The 22,498-nt window shown below is 45.6% G+C and overlaps 1 protein-coding gene across 2 annotated transcripts in view; it reads right to left on the minus strand.

The window, feature by feature from the left end:
• Positions 1-18,765: 18,765 nt before the first annotated feature.
• Positions 18,766-22,498, minus strand: part of TBK1 (TANK binding kinase 1) — a 330,489-nt gene continuing 326,756 nt past the window's right edge. The window contains exon 21 of one of the 2 annotated variants that reach the window (XM_033958608.1): positions 18,766-19,014. In XM_033958608.1, coding sequence (XP_033814499.1) covers positions 18,963-19,014 — 52 coding nt within the window. In that variant the 3' untranslated portion in view covers positions 18,766-18,962. The remainder of the gene's footprint in view (positions 19,015-22,498) is intronic. The other variant, XM_033958609.1, reaches the window with a different exon arrangement.

The following is a 22,498-nucleotide window of genomic DNA, read 5'->3' on the forward strand; positions in this document are numbered from 1 at the left end:
ATAGAAGAGACCTATAAACAGCAATGTGTAACATAGCTGCTGCAAACTGAGCCCCAGCCACCTGTTGATTTTACATGCCCACCCCCTTTACCAGTCAGCTGGCTGAGCCTTTAGACCTCCTTCCTTGGTAGCTGGAAACTACAGTGTATATTAATAGATGTTTTGCCTAAAGAAAGATGTGCCTCATCACTAATAAAATCCTAACCGGTACTTTTATTTCAGTGAAAACCAGAATCTTCTAGTGTAGGACTATCAGTTTAACAATACTACTACTAAAATATATGTCATATTTATCAACAGCAATTGAAATTTTCTTACAGAACAAAACACTAAGGGGGGAATTCATGAAGTGGCTTTATGGCTTTAACGCATATTAATGGAATTAATGCACTAAGGCCCATATTCTATAGTTAAGTGAAAAACATTGTTTAAAAGATGTTTAAAGACTTCCGGTGATGTCACCAAGCCTGATGGAGGGTTAGAGAGGGAGCTCTGACCTCGATTGTGAATAAACTTCCCCCTCCCCATTCGTGGTTTCCACACTCACGGTTTCACAAATTCGTGATTTTTTTTTTGGGGGGGGGGAAAGAAAATCCATATTTTATCACGTTCCCACCTCTCTCTCGCCTTCCTCCCGGTATCCCAGCTTTACCTGGTGGTCTAGCAGGCTTTCGGGGCAGGAGCCATCTTCCTACGCTCCTGCCCCGTTTAGATCGCCAATAGGAAATGACTGCCATGAGCTCCCACCGTAGTCTCCCATGCGGGAGTTGGGAGAGAGCGGCCTAGAGGAGGAGTCCGAGCAGGGAGTCTTACCGAGACTGCGACGTAGGGAATCATCAGCGGCGGTCACAAAAGCTGACCTGCAGCAATGGGCCATCGACATTAAATTCAAAGTGGTAGCGGTGAAGGGGAAGATCAAAGATGCCATGAAGGAGATCAGGCAGGTTTTTGCTAATCTTCTGGGGAGAGTGGAGGAAGCAGAGTGCCGAATTGGTGAGCAGGACGACATGGTCTAGGAGTTGAGTGGGGTGTTCAAGGCGGCACAGAAGGATTAGCAGGACTGTTATGACTGTATGGAAGACCTAGAAAAGAGGTCTAGAAGAAATAATATGCGCATTCATGGGGTGCCTGATACTGCTGAATATTTAGACTCTATGAAGGTAGTGCAAGAGATCTTTGGATCCCTCTTTCCTGAGGAGGGGGAAGCCCAAGCTACTGGTCTTAAGGTGAAGGTGGATAGAGCTCATTGCATACTGGGACCTAAAAAGGCTGAGTACCCCAGAGATATAATTGCCTGTTTGCATAATTTTGCTGATAAAGATAAGTGGGTGAGAAAGGCCAGAGAACTGGGCACTTTGAGTGCTTCAGGACTTGTCCGCAATAACCTTGCAGAGAAGGAAATTTCGACCAATTGTGACAGCCTTGAAGCAGAAAAATCTTAGATACCGGTGGTTGTTTCCCTTTGGGCTCCTTATCACCATTAATGGGGCCCACAAGTAAGTGACAACAGTGGTGGAGGCAGAAGCACTGTTCTACAAAGAAGGGATCCTAAGTGTGGTGGGGGAAGCAGGCGGCCACAAAAATGGAGAAATTTCAGTGGTGAGCAAGCTCAGTGCAATCCCAAAAGCAGGGGTCTGGGAGACGAGCGGATGTGGAGGCTGCTGTGAGAGGAGGAGGATCACCCAAACACTTGAAGAGAGGAGACTGTGCAGGTGGTTCCTGGATTGGTTATCTCAGGTTACCTGGGACATTACTATGCTATGGATTAGTTGGTTATTGCTGTTGAGTGTGCATGGGGTTGCTTGAGCGGGGATTGTTATGTGGGTAGAGTGAATGTCGTGTCTGACTGATGGGGGAGAGGTGCGGAAAGGGGGAGTTGAATGGGGAAACAGGGATTTGGTGGTGTCACACGAAGTCATGGAGGGGATTAGGAGATAGAGGGAGAGGGTTGGGTGGGGAGGGGGGAGAGGTGGGATTGAGGGGAGAGGTGGAGGGAGGGGGCAGGGGTGGGAGGGAGGGTTGGACAGAGGTAACAGCAGGGCTTTATTTGGGAGGATTTGGTTGCGGTGGGTAGGGGGAGATCGTCGAGGGTTTATTCACACAAGACATAGGAGGTGATAAATTGACTTTTAAAGGTGGCTACCAACAATGGCGCTATTTAGAGAAATCCAGGCCAAAGCGCCATTTTATACCTATAGGCATCTAGCATTTACATTACATTAGTGATTTCTATTCCGCCATTACCTTGCGGTTCAAGGCGGATTATAAAAGGAGTTATCTGGCTAGTTCCAGAGGAATTGAAGAGTAGAGCGGGTTGCTTCAGAGAATTGGGACGAGTCTTGCGGTGTTAGTTTGTCTTCAGGGATTTCTTGAATAGCATGATTTTTATTTCTTTTCTGAACGATTTGTAGTCTGGGGTCATTATCAGTAAATTGGAGAGTTGATAGTCTAGTTTTGCTGCTTGTGTGGCTAGAAGGCCATCGTACAGTTTTTTTTTGTTTGACGTCTCTGATTGGGGGATGCGTGAACGGTTTGTTGGTTCTATGTCTGGTTGAGGTAGTTTAGATTAGGCGGTTGTTTAGGTAGGCTGGGCTGTCTCCGTTTAGTGTGCGCTAATTCCATGAACATGTATTAAAGCCATAATGCCTCTTGATGAATTCCCCCTAAGTTCCTAGAAAATATATATAGTTTTAAAAAATATTTATAGCACTAAACATCAGCTACTTTTCCACCAGTTGTATGAATACCCTATAATACAGTTAAAGAATCAAATTCATAACTTATAGACAAATTTATACATGTTCTTACATAAATATTTCTGTTTATGAATTTATAAGTATGGTGCCTCACAAAATCTTCATTTGAGTAGTTTGATGCTATGTCTATTTTTCCTCATCAAAACACCTTCCATTAAACTTTTTGATCAAATGTAATAATAAGCTTGTTTCATATGATTCAATCAATAGTCATAATCATTCAACACTTGCTATTGTATTATGGCAGGATTATTGCTGACTTTTTGTTTGCCCAATTTGAATCTGTGGGGATTAAATTTATTAAAGTTATTACGCATGCAAATTCAGTTTTACATGTGGAAAGGCCTTTTATAAAATCACCTGGTAATATATGTGCATTTAAGTACATATACTGACAAGATAACTTATACCAGTGGTGTACCAAGGGTGGGATGGTAAGGGTGGTTCATTCCAGGTGCAGACCACAAGGGGTTGCTTCCCATGTACACCACCATGCAAGCACGGTTCTGTGTTTCTCCGATTCCACACCTTCTGGGTTACTACTGCTGCTACTGTGTGTCTCCTCCTCAGCTCCTGCAAACTGGCAGTGTTGAGAAAAAAAACTCTTCAAAAATCAGGATTGTGGTCAGGCACAGGGAGTCTGCTCTGCCTACCCACATCCTGCGACTGCTGATCCTGCCCCTTTGACATTATATTCACTTCCAGAGCAAAACCAGCACCCGCACATAAGTAGAATGCAGGCCCTGTGCAATTATTAACATTGTTTTAGGAGCAGGGGGTGGGGAATAGAGAAAGAGCCCAGGAGATGCTTGCAGAAGGGGGAGGAGGGGTGAGACAGAGAGCACCAGGACATGCGGCAGAGGAGAAGCAGAGGAGAGGAAGAGACCAGCGCCAGGGTTCCCGTTGTCCCGGCCAAGAGAGGAGCAGCATCGGGCCAGGCACAGCAGGGGAAGCGGCGAGAGACGAAGCAGTAGGCTCGGGGAAGCGGCGAGAGTTCGCTCCGCCCACCCCCACCGCGTCAGAGGCTGCGCCGGACTCCCCCTTAAAAGGGGCGGAGCCAGCGCGGCACACGCGGCAGAGGAGAAGCAGAGGAGAGGAAGAGACCAGCGCCAGGGTTCCCGTTGTCCCGGCCAAGAGAGGAGCAGCGTCGGGCAAGGCACAGCAGGGGAAGCGGCGAGAGACGAAGCAGTAGGCTCGGGGAAGCGGCGAGAGTTCGCTCCGCCCACCCCCACCGCGTCAGAGGCTGCGCCGGACTCCCCCTTAAAAGGGGCGGAGCCAGCGCGGCACACGCGGCAGAGGAGAAGCAGAGGAGAGGAAGAGACCAGCGCCAGGGTTCCCGTTGTCCCGGCCAAGAGAGGAGCAGCGTCGGGCCAGGCACAGCAGGGGAAGCGGCGAGAGACGAAGCAGTAGGCTCGGGGAAGCGGCGAGAGTTCGCCCACCCCCACCGCGTCAGAGGCTGCGCCGGACTCCCCCTTAAAAGGGGCGGAGCCAACGGCGCCCAGCCGTTCGGCGCGCGGTAAAGGCGCTCGCCTTAGCGAGAGCGTCTTTGCGAAGGGCCTTGCAAGGGACGAGTACCTACTATCAAGAACACCGAGGAGGACTGAACGGTAAGAAAGCGACAAACACAAAAGGTAAGGAAGAGACAGACGCCAAGGGAACAAACCCACACATACAATCAAGGTGAGGTAGAGCGGAGACAGCACACACAAAAGAGACAGCAAGGCAAGCAACATAAGGAAGCAGCAGGAAAGGGACACAAGCACACACAAGGGAAGTAAGAAATGGAATCCCAAGGAAGTCAGAAGGTGAGCTTTCCGGTCTTCTGTATCGGCTGCAATATGTATGACTACCTCCCTTCGGGAATCCAGGCATACATTTGCAATCGATGCATGGAGATGGATAGCTTGAAATGTCAGGTAAGACTATTGGAAGGAACAGTGATGGAACTCGAAGACAGAATCCGAGCACAGGAGAAGATGCTAGTGGAGTACAGCCCAAACGACGAGGTCAAGGAACTAGAAATGTTCATAGAGGAAGCTCATCAGCACCACGTAGAGATCCCAGGGCTGGAAAACTGTACTCAGGAAACCGATGTGAGGAGAGAAGACACCCATGCAAACACAGAAGAAACCGAAGACGAGGTAGGAGACAACCGCACATCAGGAGGAATAGTGAGAGCACAGGAAGACATCGCCCCACCCAAAGAACAGGAAACAAGTTCAAGAGTATCATTGGAGGAAGAAGACTGGCCCTACTCCAAGGACGTGGACCTACGCCCCCCAAGGAATCCCCGAATAAAGAAGATGGGGATCATCGTAGGCGACTCCATTATACGACATGTGGACAGCCACACCGCAGGAGGAAGAGAGGACAGAGTCGTCACCTGTCTGCCTGGAGTAAGAGTGAAGGATGTGACCAACAGGATCTCCAGGATCATAGATGGCGCACAGGGAGAGGACACCGCTGTGCTTATCCACGTGGGAACAAATGATGTGAGCGGGCGGAAGTATGACAGGGAAGAGCTGAAGGGCCAGCTCCGCTCACTTGGAAGAAAACTGAAGATCAGGGAGGTGAAGGTGGCCTTCTCTGAGATCCTCCCAGTACCAAGAGCGGATGGAAAGAGACAAGGGGAATTGCAAGTAATCAACGCCTGGATGAGACGATGGTGCGAAGAAGAAGGCTTCGACTTCGTGCGCAACTGGACGGCGTTCTGGGGAAAAAGCAAGTACTACAGAAGGGACGGACTACACCTCAACAAAGAAGGAGCAAGAGTTTTGGCAGGCAACATGAAGAAGGCAATCGAGAAGGCTTTAAACTGAAAGATAGGGGAAAGCCGACAGTCGACCACCGGTCGATGGCACGGATAGCAGGATGCCCCGACGAAGAAGCCAAGGAAAACTACTCCTACACAAGAGAAGACGACCTCATGGCAAATAAGGGAGAAAAAGCAGGAAGGGACAAATCAGACACAGGAGGGGACGACCACACAGCAAACAAGGGTGATAACACAGGAGCAGTTAAGGATATCGTAATTGAAACTACAGGGACGGCCAAGAGTAGAAGGTCCAAAAAGGTAACACGTAGGGAACTTAGATGTATGTATACGAATGCTAGAAGTCTAGGTAACAAAATGGGGGAACTAGAGACAATAGCAAGACATGACATATTGGATATCATTGGCATAACAGAAACATGGTGGAATGAAGAAAACAAATGGGACACAGTACTACAGGGATACAAGCTGTATAGAAGAGATCGAGTAGGGCAGAAAGGTGGAGGTATTGCTCTATATATTAAGGAGGGAATAGATTCTGTTGAAATGGTTACAACAGAAATGAAAGAGAAGCTTGAGTCACTCTGGATCAAGATTCCTGGTCAATTTGGAGCAGATACGAAAATTGGCCTTTACTATCGTCCCCCAGGACAGGCGGAGGAAACTGACTCAGAAATGATGGAGGAAATCAAACAAGAATGCAAGACAGGCAATGTAATTATATTGGGAGACTTCAATTTCCCAGGGATAGACTGGAAACTAGCAACCTCCAACTGCGGCAAGGAGGCCAAGTTCCTGGAGGTGCTAGGGGATTGCTTCCTGGAACAAATGGTAAAAGAGCCGACAAGAGGCAACGCCACCTTGGACTTGGTCCTAAATGGCCTCACGGGACCGATAACAGTAGTGGAAGTCATGGTTCCACTGGGAACGAGTGATCACAATGTAATTAACTTTAAACTTGACATCGGGAAAGGGAAACATGCCAAAACCTTAACCACCACATTGAACTTTAAAAAGGGTAAATACGATAGCATGAGAGCCATGGTAGAAAAACGACTCGAAAAGAAGGTGGACAAACTTGAAACGGCATGGCTTACCAAACAGGTGAAGGAAGCCATAAAAGAAAAGAAGGACTCTTTCAAAAAATGGAAATACATAAAGACAACCGAAGCCTGGAACAAACATAAAGATGATCAGAAGAAATGTCACAAGGCGGTGAGGGATGCAAAACAGGAATATGAGGAAAAAATAGCCCAGGAGGCCAAAAACTTCAAGCCCTTCTTTAGATACGTGAAAGGGAAAAAACCTGCAAAAGAGGCAGTCGGACCCTTGGACGACCAGGGAAGAAAAGGGTACATCAAGGAAGATAAACAAATCGCAGACAAACTAAATTCCTTCTTTGCGTCCGTCTTTACGAAGGAGGACACCTCAACAATACCTGAAGCGGAGAAAGTGTTTGCAGGAGAAATAGAAGACAGCCTCACCACAGTTGAAGTGGACTTAGACCAGATATACTATCAGATCGACAAACTTAAAAGTGACAAATCCCCTGGACCGGATGGAATTCACCCGAGAGTCTTAAAGGAATTGAAGGTTGAAATCGGAGAGTTATTGCAAAAACTTGCAAACCTGACAATCAGAACTGGACAGATACCGGACGACTGGAGGATAGCGAACGTCACCCCAATTTTCAAAAAAGGATCGAGAGGGGAACCGGGCAACTATAGACCTGTGAGTCTTACGTCTGTCCCCGGCAAGATGGTTGAAGCACTGATCAAGGATAGCATGGTCCGGCACTTGGACGCACACGACTTGATGAAACCCAGTCAACACAGATTCAGGAAAGGGAAATCATGTTTGACGAATTTACTCCAATTTTTTGAGACCGTGAACGAGCAAATTGATAGTGGGAAGCCGGTGGACATAATATACTTGGACTTCCAGAAAGCGTTCGACAAAGTTCCACATGAAAGACTTCTCAGGAAACTACAAAGCCATGGCATAGAGGGGGATATACAAAGATGGATAGGCAAATGGCTGGAAAACCGAAAGCAGAGAGTGGGCATAAATGGGAAGTTCTCCGACTGGGAGAAAGTGACTAGTGGTGTACCCCAGGGCTCGGTACTTGGGCCGATCCTTTTTAATATTTATATCAATGATCTGGAGGAAAGAACATCCAGTGAGATCATCAAGTTTGCAGACGATACAAAACTATGCCGGGCGATCAGATCGCATGAGGATAGAGAGAAACTCCAGAGCGACTTGTGTCGGTTAGAAACATGGGCGGAGAAATGGCAGATGAAGTTCAATGTGGAGAAATGCAAGGTAATGCATTTAGGCAATAAGAATAAGGAATACGAGTATACAATGTCAGGTGCAACTCTGGGGAAGAGTGAACAAGAAAAGGACCTGGGTGTACTGATAGATAGGACCCTGAAGCCGTCGGCACAATGCGCGGCAGCAGCAAAGAAGGCAAATAGAATGTTGGGCATGATAAAGAAAGGAATCTCGAGTAGATCGGAGAAAGTTATAATGCCGCTTTATAGGGCAATGGTCAGACCACACTTGGAATACTGCATCCAACATTGGTCTCCCTACCTAAAGAAGGATATAAAACTGCTGGAGAGGGTGCAGAGACGAGCAACAAAACTGGTGAAGGGTATGGAAAAACTGGAATACGAGGACAGACTTATAACACTAGGATTATTCTCCCTTGAGAAAAGGAGACTGCGTGGGGATATGATCGAGACCTTCAAAATACTGAAAGGAATCGACAAAATAGAGCAGAGAAGATTATTTACATTGTCCAATTTGACACGGACTAGAGGACATGTAATGAAGCTAAGGGGGGACAGGTTCAGGACTAATGACTAAGAAGACACCCACAGAAGAATACCACACGAGGGGGAAGAATTGGCTAGTCGATGCCCAGAAGAAGAGAGAGCTAAGCACACCGAGGACATTGACCTGAGACCGATAAGAAAATTGAAGAAGGGAAAGTCAGCGATCCTGGTGGGAGACTCGATATTGAGGCATGTGGACAGCCACATAGCAGGAGGAAGAGAGGATCGACTGGTGACCTGCCTCCCAGGAGCGAGAACCAAGGACATCGTGGACAAAATTGGGAAGGTCCTGGAAGGAGCGGAGACGGAAGAGACCGCAGTAATGATCCACATCGGGACGAATGATGTCAGCAGGAGAGACTACAGAAGAGGCACGCTGATAGAACAGTTCAAGATTCTAGGAAGGAAACTGAAGATGAGGACCCAGAAGATAGCATTCTCAGAGATCCTACCGGTACCGAGGGCAGATGTGAAAAGGCAGGAAGAACTACAATCAATAAATGCATGGATGAGGAGATGGTGTGAGGAAGAAGGGTTCCACTTCGTGAGGAACTGGACAACGTTCTGGGGCAAGAGCAAGCTCTACAGGAGAGATGGACTGCACCTGAGCGTGGCGGGAACAAGACTTCTAGCAAACAACGTCAAGAGAGGAATAGAACAGGCTTTAAACTAAGAGAAAGGGGAAAGCCGACAGTCGACCTAGCGTCGATGATTCGGAAGAAGGTATCCCGTGAAGATACTAAGGGGAAAAAAGGCAGGGAAGAAACAAGAGACAAATTACAGGAGTCAACTAACCCAGAAGAGGAGGTTAGAAAGATTGTAGCAAAAGAGAAGACACCAAAGACTGAAGCACAGGGAAAAGAAATGAAGACGACAAAATGCCAGGATCTAAACTGCATATATACTAATGCAAGGAGTTTAAGAAACAAAATGGGGGAGCTAGAAGCCATGGCCAATGCAGAGGACATAGACATCATTGGAATCTCTGAAACGTGGTGGAATGAGGAAAACAAATGGGATACAGCACTGCCAGGGTACAAGCTCTATCGCCGGGATAGGTCAGGTCAGAAAGGAGGAGGAATAGCCCTATACGTAAAAGAAAGCATACAATCGACAAGAATGGACACAGCGGAGATGATCAACAAACTGGAATCGCTATGGGTTAAAATACCGGGTAGGAAAGGGCATGAAATAAAGATGGGCCTATACTATCGTCCACCCGGGCAAACCGGAGATAGCGATAAAGAAATGGATGCCGAGATGAAGCGAGAATGCAAAAGTGGTTACACAGTTGTTATGGGAGACTTCAACTATCCTGGGATAGACTGGAGTCTTGGAAGCTCAAGATGCGCTAGGGAGACAGAATTCCTGGAGGCTATACAAGATTGCTTCATGGAGCAGCTTGTTAGAGAACCGACGAGAGGAAATGCCACTCTGGATTTAATCCTAAATGGACTAAGGGGACCTGCAAAGGAAGTGGAAGTAGTGGGACCGTTGGGAAACAGTGATCATAATATGATCAAGTTCAAGGTTGAAGTAGGCATACCGAACGGAAAGAGAACCATAGCGACATCTTTCAACTTCAGGAAAGGAAACTATGAAGCAATGAGGGAAATGGTAAGGAAGAAACTTAGGAACACTTCCAAAAAATGGCAAACAGTAGAACATGCCTGGTCTTTTTTCAAAGACACAGTGAGCGAGGCACAAAATCTGCACATCCCCAGATTCAGAAAGGGGTGCAAAAAGGGTCGAACAAAAGACCCAGTATGGATGACTAAAATAGTGAAGGAAGCGATAGGCAATAAGAAAAATTCATTCAGGGAATGGAAAAAGGACAAAACTGAAGGGAACCAGAAGGAGCACAGGAAGTATCAAAAAGAATGTCACCGTGTGGTTCGAAAAGCCAAAAGAGAGTATGAAGAGAGGCTAGCCAGGGAGGCACGAAATTTCAAACCGTTCTTCAGATATGTTAAAGGGAAACAGCCAGCTAGGGAGGAGGTAGGACCGCTGGACGAAGGAGACAGGAAGGGAGCGGTGAAGGAGGAGAAAGAAGTCGCAGAAAGACTCAACATGTTCTTCTCGTCTGTATTTACAAACGAAGACACAACCAACATACCGGAACCTGAACAAATATTCAATGGAAATCAAGCAGAAAAATTAACATCCATGGAAGTGAGCCTTGATGATGTACACAGGCAGATAGAAAAACTTAAAACTGACAAATCCCCGGGTCCGGACGGAATCCATCCCAGGGTTCTGAAGGAATTAAAGGAGGAGATAGCGGAACTACTGCAGCAAATTTGCAACCTATCCTTGAAAACAGGCATGATCCCGGAGGATTGGAAGATAGCCAATGTCACGCCCATCTTTAAAAAGGGATCAAGAGGTGACCCGGGAAACTACAGACCAGTGAGTTTGACTTCGGTTCCGGGGAAACTGACGGAAGCACTGATTAAAGAACACATCGATGAACATCTGGAAAGAAACGAACTTTTGAAAACAACCCAACATGGTTTCTGCAGGGGGAGATCGTGCCTAACGAACTTATTGCACTTCTTCGAAGGAATTAACAAACGGATGGACAGAGGAGACCCCATAGACATCATATACCTTGATTTCCAAAAAGCCTTTGACAAGGTGCCTCACGAACGTCTACTCCGGAAACTGAAGAACCATGGAGTGGACGGAGACGTACATAGATGGATCAGAAACTGGTTGGCGGGTAGGAAACAGAGGGTAGGGGTAAAGGGCCACTACTCGGACTGGATGGGGGTCACGAGTGGTGTTCCGCAGGGCTCAGTGCTCGGGCCGCTGCTATTTAATATATTCATAAATGATCTAGAAACAGGCACGAAGTGTGAGATAATAAAATTTGCGGACGATACAAAACTATTTAGTGGAGCTGGGACTAAAGAGGAATGCGAAGAATTGCAAAGGGACTTGAACAAATTGGGGGAATGGGCGGCGAGATGGCAGATGAAGTTCAACGTTGAGAAATGTAAAGTATTGCATGTTGGAAACAGAAACCCGAGGTACAACTATACGATGGGAGGGATATTATTGAATGAGAGCAACCAAGAAAGGGACTTGGGGGTAATGGTGGACATGACAATGAAGCCGACGGCACAGTGCGCAACAGCTGCTAAGAAAGCAAATAGAATGCTAGGCATAATCAAGAAGGGTATTACAACAAGGACAAAAGAAGTTATCCTGCCATTGTATCGGGCGATGGTGCGCCCGCATCTGGAATACTGCGTCCAATATTGGTCTCCGTACCTTAGGAAGGATATGGCGTTACTCGAGAGGGTTCAGAGGAGAGCGACACGCTTGATAAAAGGGATGGAAAACCTCTCATACGCTGAGAGATTGGAGAAACTGGGTCTCTTTTCCCTGGAGAAGAGGAGACTTAGAGGGGATATGATAGAGACTTATAAGATCATGAAGGGCATAGAGAGAGTAGAGAAGGACAGATTCTTCAAACTTTCGAAAAATAAAAGAACAAGAGGACACTTGGAAAAGTTGAAAGGGGACAGATTTAAAACGAATGCTAGGAAGTTCTTCTTTACCCAACGAGTGGTGGACACCTGGAATGCGCTTCCAGAGGGAGTAATAGGGCAGAGTACAGTACAGGGGTTTAAGAAAGGATTGGACAATTTCCTGCTGGAAAAGGGGATAGAGGGGTATAAATAGAGGATTACTGCACAGGTCCTGGACCTGTTGGGCCGCCGCGTGAGCGGACTGCTGGGCATGATGGACCTCAGGTCTGACCCAGCAGAGGCATTGCTTATGTTCTTATGTTCTTAATGTCAGGAAGTTCTGCTTCACTCAGAGAGTGGTTGACACCTGGAATGCCCTCCCAGATGAGATTATTGCGGAATCGACCGTCCTAGGCTTCAAGAGCAAACTAGATGCATATCTCCTTAAGAGAGGCATGTAAGGATATGGTGGACTATAAATTACGACAGGTGTACACCTGGCAGGGCCTCCGCGTGTGCGGATCGCCGGACTTGATGGACCGATGGTCTGATCCGGAGATGGCATTTCTTATGTTCTTATGCTTGCAGGGGTGAGGGGGATAGAGAACCAGGAGATACTAGTTGGATAAAGGGAAGGGGCAGAGGTAGACAGTGGATGGAAGGAAGAGAAAGAGGACAGGTGCCATATAGGGGACAGACCAGGAGAAGGCAGATGCTGGATGGAAGGGGAAGAGAGAGAAAGGGTAGTTGTTGCAAGGAAAGGAGAGAGAAGGTACACACTTGATGGAAGAGAAGGGGCAGAGAAAGAGGGCAGATGCTGTATGGAACGAACAGATTAAAGAGATGAGGAAAGCAGAAACCAGAGACACAAAGGTATTTAAAATATATTTGGTTTTTAGTTTCTGGTTACTTATTCTATGTCTTTCTGGCCTCCAGAATTGTACATAATATTCTAAATGAAGTCTCACCAGAGTCTTATACAGGGGCATCAATACCTCCTTTTTCCTACTGGTCATACCTCTCCCTATGCACCCTAACATCCTTCTAGCTTTTGCTGTCACCTATTCAACCTGTTTGACCACCTTAAGATCATCACATACAATCACACTCAAGTCCCGCTCTTCTGTCATGCACACAAGTTCTTCACCTCCTAAACTGTACCATTCCCTCAGGTTTTGCAGGCAAGTACGTAAAATTAAGAGGAACAGAAGGCCGCTTTGATTCTCAAAAGTAGTAGCTGAGAAGATAAAGAATAAGAGGTTAGCTTACAAAAGATCACAGAAAGAGGAAGACAGGCAAAAATATCTGCAAAAGTTTGTGTAGTCAGGAAAGCAAAGATGCAAATGAAAGAAAAAAATAGCTGACATGGTAAAACGGGGAGACAAGACATTTTTTAAGATATATTAGTGGTAGGAAGAAGTGCAGAAGTGGCATTGTGAGACTCAAAGGTGAAGGGAAGTAATATGTAGAAGCTAATAAAGAAAAGGTCGAATTGCTTAACAAATATTTCTGTTCTGAGTTCACGGCTGAAGCGCTGGGAGTGGGACCGCAGAAGACAAACATGAATAGAGATGGAGGAGTAATAATAGACCCTGATCGATTTTCAGAGAGTTGTGTTCATGAGGAGCTAGCTAAAATAAAGGTAAACAAAGCGCTGGGGCCGGATGTTATACATCCTAAGGTGCTGAAGGAACTTAGGGAAGTTCTGATAGCTCCGCTGACCTTTTCTAATCTAATCTAAACCTTAAGTTTATATACCGCATCATCTCCATGAGAATGGAGCTCGACACGGTTTACAAGAACTTAAAATAGTGGGTAGAGAAGAAGAAAAAGGATTACATGAACTTATGTGTAGAAGGGGGGAGAGAAAGGGGGGAAGGATAGAGCTACAATTTGCTGAAAAGCCAGGTTTCAATGAGTCTCTAGAGTTGGGAGTGGTACTGGAGGACTGGAGAAGGGCAAATGTGGTCCCTCTCATTAAAGTGGAAGTAATGAAGAAGTAGGGAATTACAGGCTGGTAAGTCTGACTTCTGTGGTAAGCAAATTAATAATGGAAACACTTTTAAAACAGAGAATGGTCAAGTTTCTGGAATCCTGTGGATTACAGGACTGGAGACAACATGGATTCACTAGAGCAGGGGTGCCCAGTAACAACCATACAAAATTACACAAATATACCCCTCTCCCTTTTTACTAAACCACGATAGCAGTTTTTAGTGCAGGGAGCTGCGCTGAATGCCCAGCGGTGCTCTCGACGCTCATAGGCTCCCTGTGCTAAAAACCTCTATTGCGGTTTAGTAAAAGGGGACCATAGTGTAAAATATAGACAGCTAATATAAATTCAGACACATTTTGATCACTAAATTGAAAATAAAATCATTTTTCCTACCTTTGTTGTCTGGTGATTTCATGAGTCTCTGGTTGCACTTTCTTCTTCTGACTTTGCACTCAATCTTTTTTCTCTTCTTTCAGCCTGTATGCTTCCTCTCCTCCAGACCTCATTCCCTCCCCCAACTTTTTCTTCCTCTCTCCCTGCCCTTTCTTTCTCTCTGCCTCCCTTTCTTTTTTCCTCTCTTCATGCCCCCTTTCTTTTTGTCTGTTTCTCTTCTTTCCTTCTGTCTCTCTGCCCTCCCCCAAGCCACTGCCGGCAAATTTGAAGAGCAAATGGTAGGTCAATTTATGCCACTGTATTGTACTTGAATTGCTGAAGGAGAATGATACCTTAATATCAGATGATTAGTCCCTTGTAAACAATACAAGCAGTCTCGAACAGTGTTCTTTTTTCACTGGCAACCAGTGGAGTTATCGCAGCAATGGGATGGCCTGTTCAAATTGGTGTACTTGAAAGATTAGTCTGGCTGCAGTGTTATGGAGCAGTTGTAATTGTTTGAATTCATTCTGTGATACCAGAATATAGAGAGTTGCAAAAGTCCAAATAGGGGAGCCTGTGCAACTATTCTGAAACTATTCTGGGTTAAAACATAACTTATCGATCTAAGTTGTCTTAGCCTGAAGAAAAAATTCTGGACTCATATCTGAATTTTGGAGATCAGATTGACTCAGTATTTAGAAAAACATCAAAAACTTTAGATTTCTCTTTTTTTAGTTTCTCTCCCGAGACTAACATCAGTCTCTATGAGGAAGGGAATTGTAGTCACCAAAACAAAGGCTCTCTTTTTGTTTAGTTTAAGGATAACAATGGATAACAGGCCCCAAAGCCGATGCCGCCCCAAGCTCTCCCTGCTTCGGGGCCGACCAGCATTCCTCTCCCCGACGTCAATTCTGCCGTCGGGGAGAGGAAGGCTGATCAGCCTAAGATCGCGATGGACCTATTGGGGAAATGCTGCCAGGTCCTGCCTTCGCAGAAACTGAAAGTAGGCAGGACCCGGCAGCAAGAAGAGCAAATGCTTCACTAACCTGTCTCCCGCCTTAGCCCGTAGCGAACGCTTGCTTCAGGGCTCTCAACATGTGCGTGCCGGCTTCCCTTCTCCCCCCCCAGACATAACTTCCGGTTTCGGAGGGAAGAGAAGAGAAGCCAGCACGCACACGTTAGAGCCTGGAGCATAAGTTCGCTAAGGGCTGAAATCTCCAAGCCGGTTTTTTTTTATGTTCAGCAGCGGCGGCAGCAGCAGATGACAGCTGGGCGGACCGCCCAGCTAAAAGGCCCTAGGGAGAATACAGAGGAAGGCTGATCGGCCCGGTAGATCAGGACGGCAACACGAGTCTATCACGGAGCCCGGGATGGGCTCCGTGATCGACTCATGTTGCCTTCCTGAGCTACTGGTCGATCGCGATCGACATATTGGGCACCCCTGCATTAGAGGTAGGTCTTGTCAGACAAATCTGATCAATTTCTTTGACTGGGTGACCTGAGAAATGGATAGAGGATGTGCGTTAGATGTGGTGTATTTAGATTTTAGCAAAGCCTTTGACAGTGTTCCACACAGACATCTAATAAATAAACTAAATGCCCTCAGGATAGGTCCCAAAGTGGTGGGCTGGATCAAGAACTGGTTGAGTGGAAGGTGACAGAGGGTAGTGATCAATGGAGATCGCTTTGAGGAAAGGGATATTACCAGTGGTATGCCTCAAGATTCTGTTCTTGGACCTTTTTTTAACATTTTTAAAAACAATATTGCTGAAGGTTTTTCAGGTAAGATTTGCCTCTTTATGGATGATACCAAAATCTGCAATAGAGTAGACACACCTCTTTGAATAACATGAAGAAAGACCTGGTGAAGCTTGAAGAATGGTCTGAAATGTGGCAGCTAAAATTTAATGCATTTGGGCTGCAAAAACAGTTTAGGGGGTGAAGAACTTATGTGCATGACAGAAGTGTGAGACCTGGGTGTAATTGTATGTGATGATCTTAAGGGGGCCATTCAGATTGAAAAGGTGTTGGCGAAAGCTAGGATGCTAGGTTGCATATGGAGAGGTATGGCCAGTAGGAAAAAGGAGGTATTGATGCCACTGTACAATTCTGAAGGCCGCACCTTCAAAAAGATATAAAAAGGATGGAGTCAGTCCAGAGGAAGGCTACTAAAATGGGGACAGACTTAAAGATCTCAATCTATATACTTTGGAGGAAAGGCGGGGGAGATATGATAGAGATGTTTAAATACCTACGTAATGTAAATGTGCATGAGTCGAGTTTCTTTAATTTGAAAGGAAGCTCTGCAATGAGAGGGCATAGGATGAAGAGGGCATAGAATGAAGTTAAGAGGTGATAGGCTCCGGATTAATCTAAGGAAATACTTTTTTTACAGAAAGGGTGGTAGATGCATGGAACAGTCTCCCAGAAGAGGTGGTGGAGACAGAGACTGTGTCTGAATTCAAAAGGGCCTGGGACAGGCACGCGAGATCTCTTGAAGAGAGAAAGAGACTAGATGGGTCATTTGGCCTTTATTTGGCATCATGTTTCTATGTTAAATTTTTCTATGTTAAATGTTTCTTAGCATTAAATTTTAGCTGCCAAATTTACTTATTCTTTACTTATGATTATTTATTCTTCAAGCTTCGCCAGGTCTTGTTATTCATCTCATCTGGGGTGTCTACTCTATTGCAGATTTTGGTATCATCTGCAAAGAGGCAAATCTTACCTGACAGCCCTTCTGCAATATTATTTATAAAAATGTAAAAAGAACAGGCCTTTGATGCATGCCACTGGTAACATCCCTTTCCCCAGAGCGATCTCCATTGATCACTACCCTCTGTCACCTTCCACTCAACCAGTTCTTGACACAGCCTGCCATTTTGGGACCGATCCCGAGGGCACTCAGTTTATTTAATTTGTCAAAGGCTTTGCTAAAATCTAAATATACCACATCTAGCATACTCCCCTCTATCCAATTCTCTGGTCACCCAGTCAAAAAAACTGATCAGATTTGTCTGACAAAGATCTACCTCTAGTGAATCCATGTTGCCTTCGGTCCTGTAATCCACTTCTGCCTATTATCAATACAATATAACCTTGGTTTGTGAGCATAATTTGTTCCAGAAGCATGCTTGTAATCCAAAGCACTCATATATCAAAGCGAATTTCACCATAGGAAATAATGGAAACTCAAGACGATTCGTTCCACAACCCAAAAACTAATACAAAATAGTATACGGACTTGTATTGCAAGACCTCGTTCATTTAGAACAGTCACTACACTCCTGCAGCGTCAGAGAGAAAAGAACCATCAGCTCAGTTGTGATGATGTGACGCATGTATACTGTATGTACTTGTATCGCAACACATTGTTTGTATATCAAGTTAAAATTTAATCAAATGTTTTGCTTGTCCTGCAAAACACTTGCAAACCAAGTTACTTGCAATCCAAGGTTTTACTGTATTTCTAAAAAATGTCTTGTCTCCCCGTTTTACCGTGTCAGGTTTTTTTTCTTCCATTTGCATCTTTGCTTTCCTGACCATACGACCAGCTTTTCTTAACTTTTTCAGGTATTTTTGCATGTTTCCTCTTTCTATGATCTTTTGTAGTTTATGAAAGCTAACCTCTTATTCCTTACCTTCTCAGCTACTACTTTTGAGAACCAAAGCGGCCTTTTCCTCTTACTTTTACTTACTTGCCTCACAAAAAGATTTATTGCCCTTACAATTACTCCTTTCAGTTTTGCCCACTGCATTTCCACTCCTTCCAGACGTTCTCATCCAGACAATTCCTTGATGTAATCCCCCATCTGAACAATTAGTTTTTTTAAAGTCTAGAAACTTTGCTTTTGAATGAGCCCTCTCTATACCCATCTTAATTAATCCGTACCATACAGTGATCACTGGATGCCAGATAATCACTCACTGTAACATCAGAAACACTTTTCCCATCCCGCGTGGGTTCCATTACCAACTGCTGGAACAGTTCTTCTTGTAGAGAATCCAGGATCTCCATACTGCTAGAAGACCCTAAAATAGGGATACCCCAATCAACATCCGGCATGTTAAAATCACCTATTAGTAAAACTTCCCCTTTTTTAGATATATTTTCAATGTCTACTATTAAATCTCTGTCCATTTCTTCCGTCTGTGAAGGAGGCCTATATATCACACCAATGTAAATATATTCACCATTTCCTTTTTCCAAATTGATCCACAGTGCTTCTTTCTTGCCCTGCAGATTTTGCAATTGTGTAGCTTTAATATGATCTTTAACATCTACTCCCCCTCCTTTTCTTCCTATCCTATTTTTCCTGAATAGATTATAGCCCGGTATAACTACATCCCAGTCATGGTTCTTCATGAACCATGTCTCTGTGATCGCCACTATATCCAACTCATCTTCTTCCGTCACAGCTTCTAGATCCAGAATCTTGTTTCCCATACTTCGAGCATTAGTATATACAGCTTTCCAGACATTGCCCCCTTTTCCCATCTGTGTAGAGGTATTAGTTCTAACAAATGCCATAAAGTTGAGAAATGCTAAAGACAAATTACATTTTAATACGAGTTAAAAGCAGTACAGGAATGATATAGTTGCACATATTCACAATATAATACATATATACATTCTTTTCTCATTATACAGGCATACATAATAGAATAAAGTCTATCTTGCACATAATGTCCATTTCTGCATTCTGTGGTTTCTTTGAAAACTGAATAGGCTTCACTATGGTGTTAAATACAGTCCACATTTCGAAGGCCACCATCCATCGTTAGAGCACCAAACCTATATAAAAATATAAATTGAAAAAAAAAAAGACACAATATAAACATTATTATAGATTAAAATGTTTGGGTCCGAAACTGTTATTGCAGGATCATTAAACATTACTGAATAAGCTCCAAGTTTTCTGCAGCTATATACCTTTAGAGAGATTACAGGCAATACATGTACAGTAATTGGTTGAATATGACAAGTAAAAGCTGTAAACTTGATTATATAGCAGGTCTTCCATTTTTTAAATTATGTCTTTAAACACAAAATCAAAAATCTGTTAAAGTTTCAAAACATGCTGGATAGACAGTTGTTTCATCCAGACTCCACAAATTTCTGTCACTAAGTAAAACACAGCTTCTTACACATAGAAAGTTTTCTCCAAAGACAGCAGAACAAACTGCTTTGTCTCTAATAAATGTAATATATTAGGAGGGCTCATTTCTGAGTACGAGGTGAAAGAGGGACTGACATGTATCTCTAGAACCCCCGTGGCTCATTTTGCTTGATTGAATTACCTGAATTGTGCCGCAGTTTCATGGGCACAACGCTGGATAGACTGGTGATGTCAGTCCTAAAGGACGCTGTGTCTGTGGGATACTGAGGGCTCATTTCTGAGTACGAGGTGAAAGAGGGACCGACATCTACCTCCAGAACCCCTGCGGCTCTTTATGCTGGATTGAATTACCTGAATTGTGCCGCGGTTTCATGGGCACAATGCTGGACGGACTGATGACGTCAGTGGGGTCCCTCTGAGACTATCAAAAGGATTATGCAGTTGTGGGCGTGGCCAGAGGGGCACGTCATGCCCTTGGGACCTCCTTGGAGCCACCGCAGCTGCATTGAGAGTTAAGTGACTTTGCTTAATACTTGCCTAATATACTTTTTTTCCTCTCTTTTGTTTCCTGTTATGGGTAAACGAAAGATTAAACCACTTAGCTCTATACCTTCTGTAGGAGGCCCTATGGATCGCCATGTTGTTCCTATTGTAGAGGGTGGGATTCCAGCTATGGTAACTGACTTGGTTTCTGGAGCATCTCTCAGTCCCTTAGGGCTGGATTCATTAATCTGCCCAATCGGGCCCGATCCGGTCAGGTCCGACGAATTCAGCAAACGCGAACATGCAGATGAGGCCGATCGGAGGAACCCCCCCCCCCCCAATCTGCCTGCACGGCTCACTCATTTGCGATCGGTGCGCATGCGCAGACCGCGCAGACCCGTCCTAGCTGCAACTTTTTTTTTTATACTTTAAACTTTTGCAGCCCGTGGGTTTAACCCGCTTCGGGTTAAACCCACGGGCTTGCACAAGCAATCAGGGAAGACATGTTCGGGGCAGGCATGTTCGGGGCCTAACTCTCCTGCTTCCATGTGGTGGCATCAGCCTCTTCCCTTCAGTGCGAGCCCGTCTCTGCGACAGACCTGAGAAGCCCAGCAACTTTCCGCCCCGGCTCTTGCACTGACCCCACTGCCCGGGACCAAAGTGCTTTGCTGCCTCCCCTTCCCTTCTCTTCCCTTCCTGTGGTCCCGACTATGAATCTGGCGATTCCAGCAGCGTGTGCAGCAGTCTTCACACGCTGCTTCGGGTCCTTCTACTGCCCTGATTTACTCTGGCACTTCCCTGATGACATCATCAGAGATGCAGCAGAGTAAATCAGGGCAGTAGAAGGGCCCGAAGCAGCGTGTGAAGACTGCTGCACACGCTGCTGGAATCGCCAGGTTCGTAGTTGGGACCGCAGGAAGGGAAGAGAAGGAGGGGGGGGGCGGTAAGGGACTAAGGGAGCCGGACAGACTGCGGGAAGGGAAAGGGGGGTAGAGGAAACGCTACTGTTGCTGCACAGGGAAGTGGTGTGGGAGGAGGGAAATGGAGGGGGAGGGAGTGCTGCTTTGGCTGCTGCACAGGGAAGTGGTGGGAGAAAAATGCTGCTGCACAGGAGGCAGGGAGAGAGACAGATAGATAGAAAGACAGACAGACAGACAGCGGGAGGAAGGGAGACAGAAAGAAAAGAAGAAAGACACAGGGGCAGGGAGATACACAGAAAGACAGACAGACAAAGGGGGCCAGGGACAGAGACAGACAGAAAGAAAGACAGCGGGAGGGAGAGAGAGACAGAAATAAAGACATTCTAGCATCCGTTAATGTAACGGGCTAAAATACTAGTTTTTAAATAACATTCATGCCTGATTTAAAGTCCTAACCTTTCTTGCAGATCCCTTTAGCTTCGTTTTAACCATTTTCTTCATTTTACCATAGTCATAAGAATAGCCTTACTGGGCCAGACCAATGGTCCATCAAGCCCAGTAGCCCGTTCTCATGGTGGCCAATCCAGATCACGAGTTCCTGGCCAAAACCCAAGGTGTAACAATATTCCATGCTACCAATATAGGGCATGTCTTTCTCAATAACAGACTGTGGACTTTTCCTCCAGGAACTTGTCCAAATCTTTCTTAAAACCAGCTATGCTATCCGCTCTTACCATATCCTCTGGCAACGCATTCCACATAGGGCCTTAGGCCCCTCTAACTGCTTAACTATTCTCTATTGGTTTTAAAAGTATTTCTGTGTAACTTTATCGAGTGTCCCTTAGTCTTTGTAATTTTTGACGGAGCAAAAAATCGATCCACTTGTACCCGTTCTACTCCACTCAGGATTTTGTAGACTTCAATCATATCTCCCCTCAGCCATCTCTTTTCCAAGCTGAAGAACCCTAAGAGGGGCAAAATCGAAAGGAATGTCTAAGTCCGTTTTCATCTAAGTTGCAAGTCATCTAAAGTAAAAAACATAGAAACATAGAAATAGACGGCAGATAAGGGCCCACGGCCCATCTAGTCTGCCCACCTTAATGTCCCTCCCCTACCTTTGCCCTGTGAATAGATCCCATGTGCCGATCCCATTTGGCCTTAAAATCAGGCACGCTGCTGGCCTCAATCACCTGTAGTGGAAGACTATTCCAGCGATCAACCACTCTTTCAGTGAAAAAGAATTTCCTGGTGTCACCTCGTAGTTTCCCGCCCCTGATTTTCAACGGATGCCCTCTTGTTGTCGTGGGACCCTTGAAAAAGAAGATATCTTCCTCCGCCTCAATGCGGCCCGTAAGATACTTGAACGTCTCGATCATGTCCCCCCTCTCTCTGCGCTCCTCGAGCGAGTATAGCTGTAATTTGTCAAGCCGTTTTTCGTATGGTAGATCCTTGAGTCCCGAGACTATCCGAGTGGCCATTCTTTGCACCGACTCCAGTCTCAGCACATCCTTGCGATAATGCGGCCTCCAGAATTGCACACAGTATTCCAGGTGGGGCCTCACCATGGATCTATACAATGGCATAATGACTTCCGCCTTACGACTGACGAAACCCCTTCGTATGCAGCCCATGATTTGTCTTGCCTTGGACGAAGCCTGCTCCACTTGATTGGCAGACTTCATGTCCTCACTGACGATTACCCCCAAGTCTCGTTCTGCTACCGTTTTTGCTAGGATCTCGCCATTAAGGGTATAAG

This window comes from Geotrypetes seraphini, chromosome 9, assembly GCF_902459505.1.
Source record: "Geotrypetes seraphini chromosome 9, aGeoSer1.1, whole genome shotgun sequence".
Classification (NCBI taxonomy): Eukaryota; Metazoa; Chordata; class Amphibia; order Gymnophiona; family Dermophiidae; genus Geotrypetes; species Geotrypetes seraphini.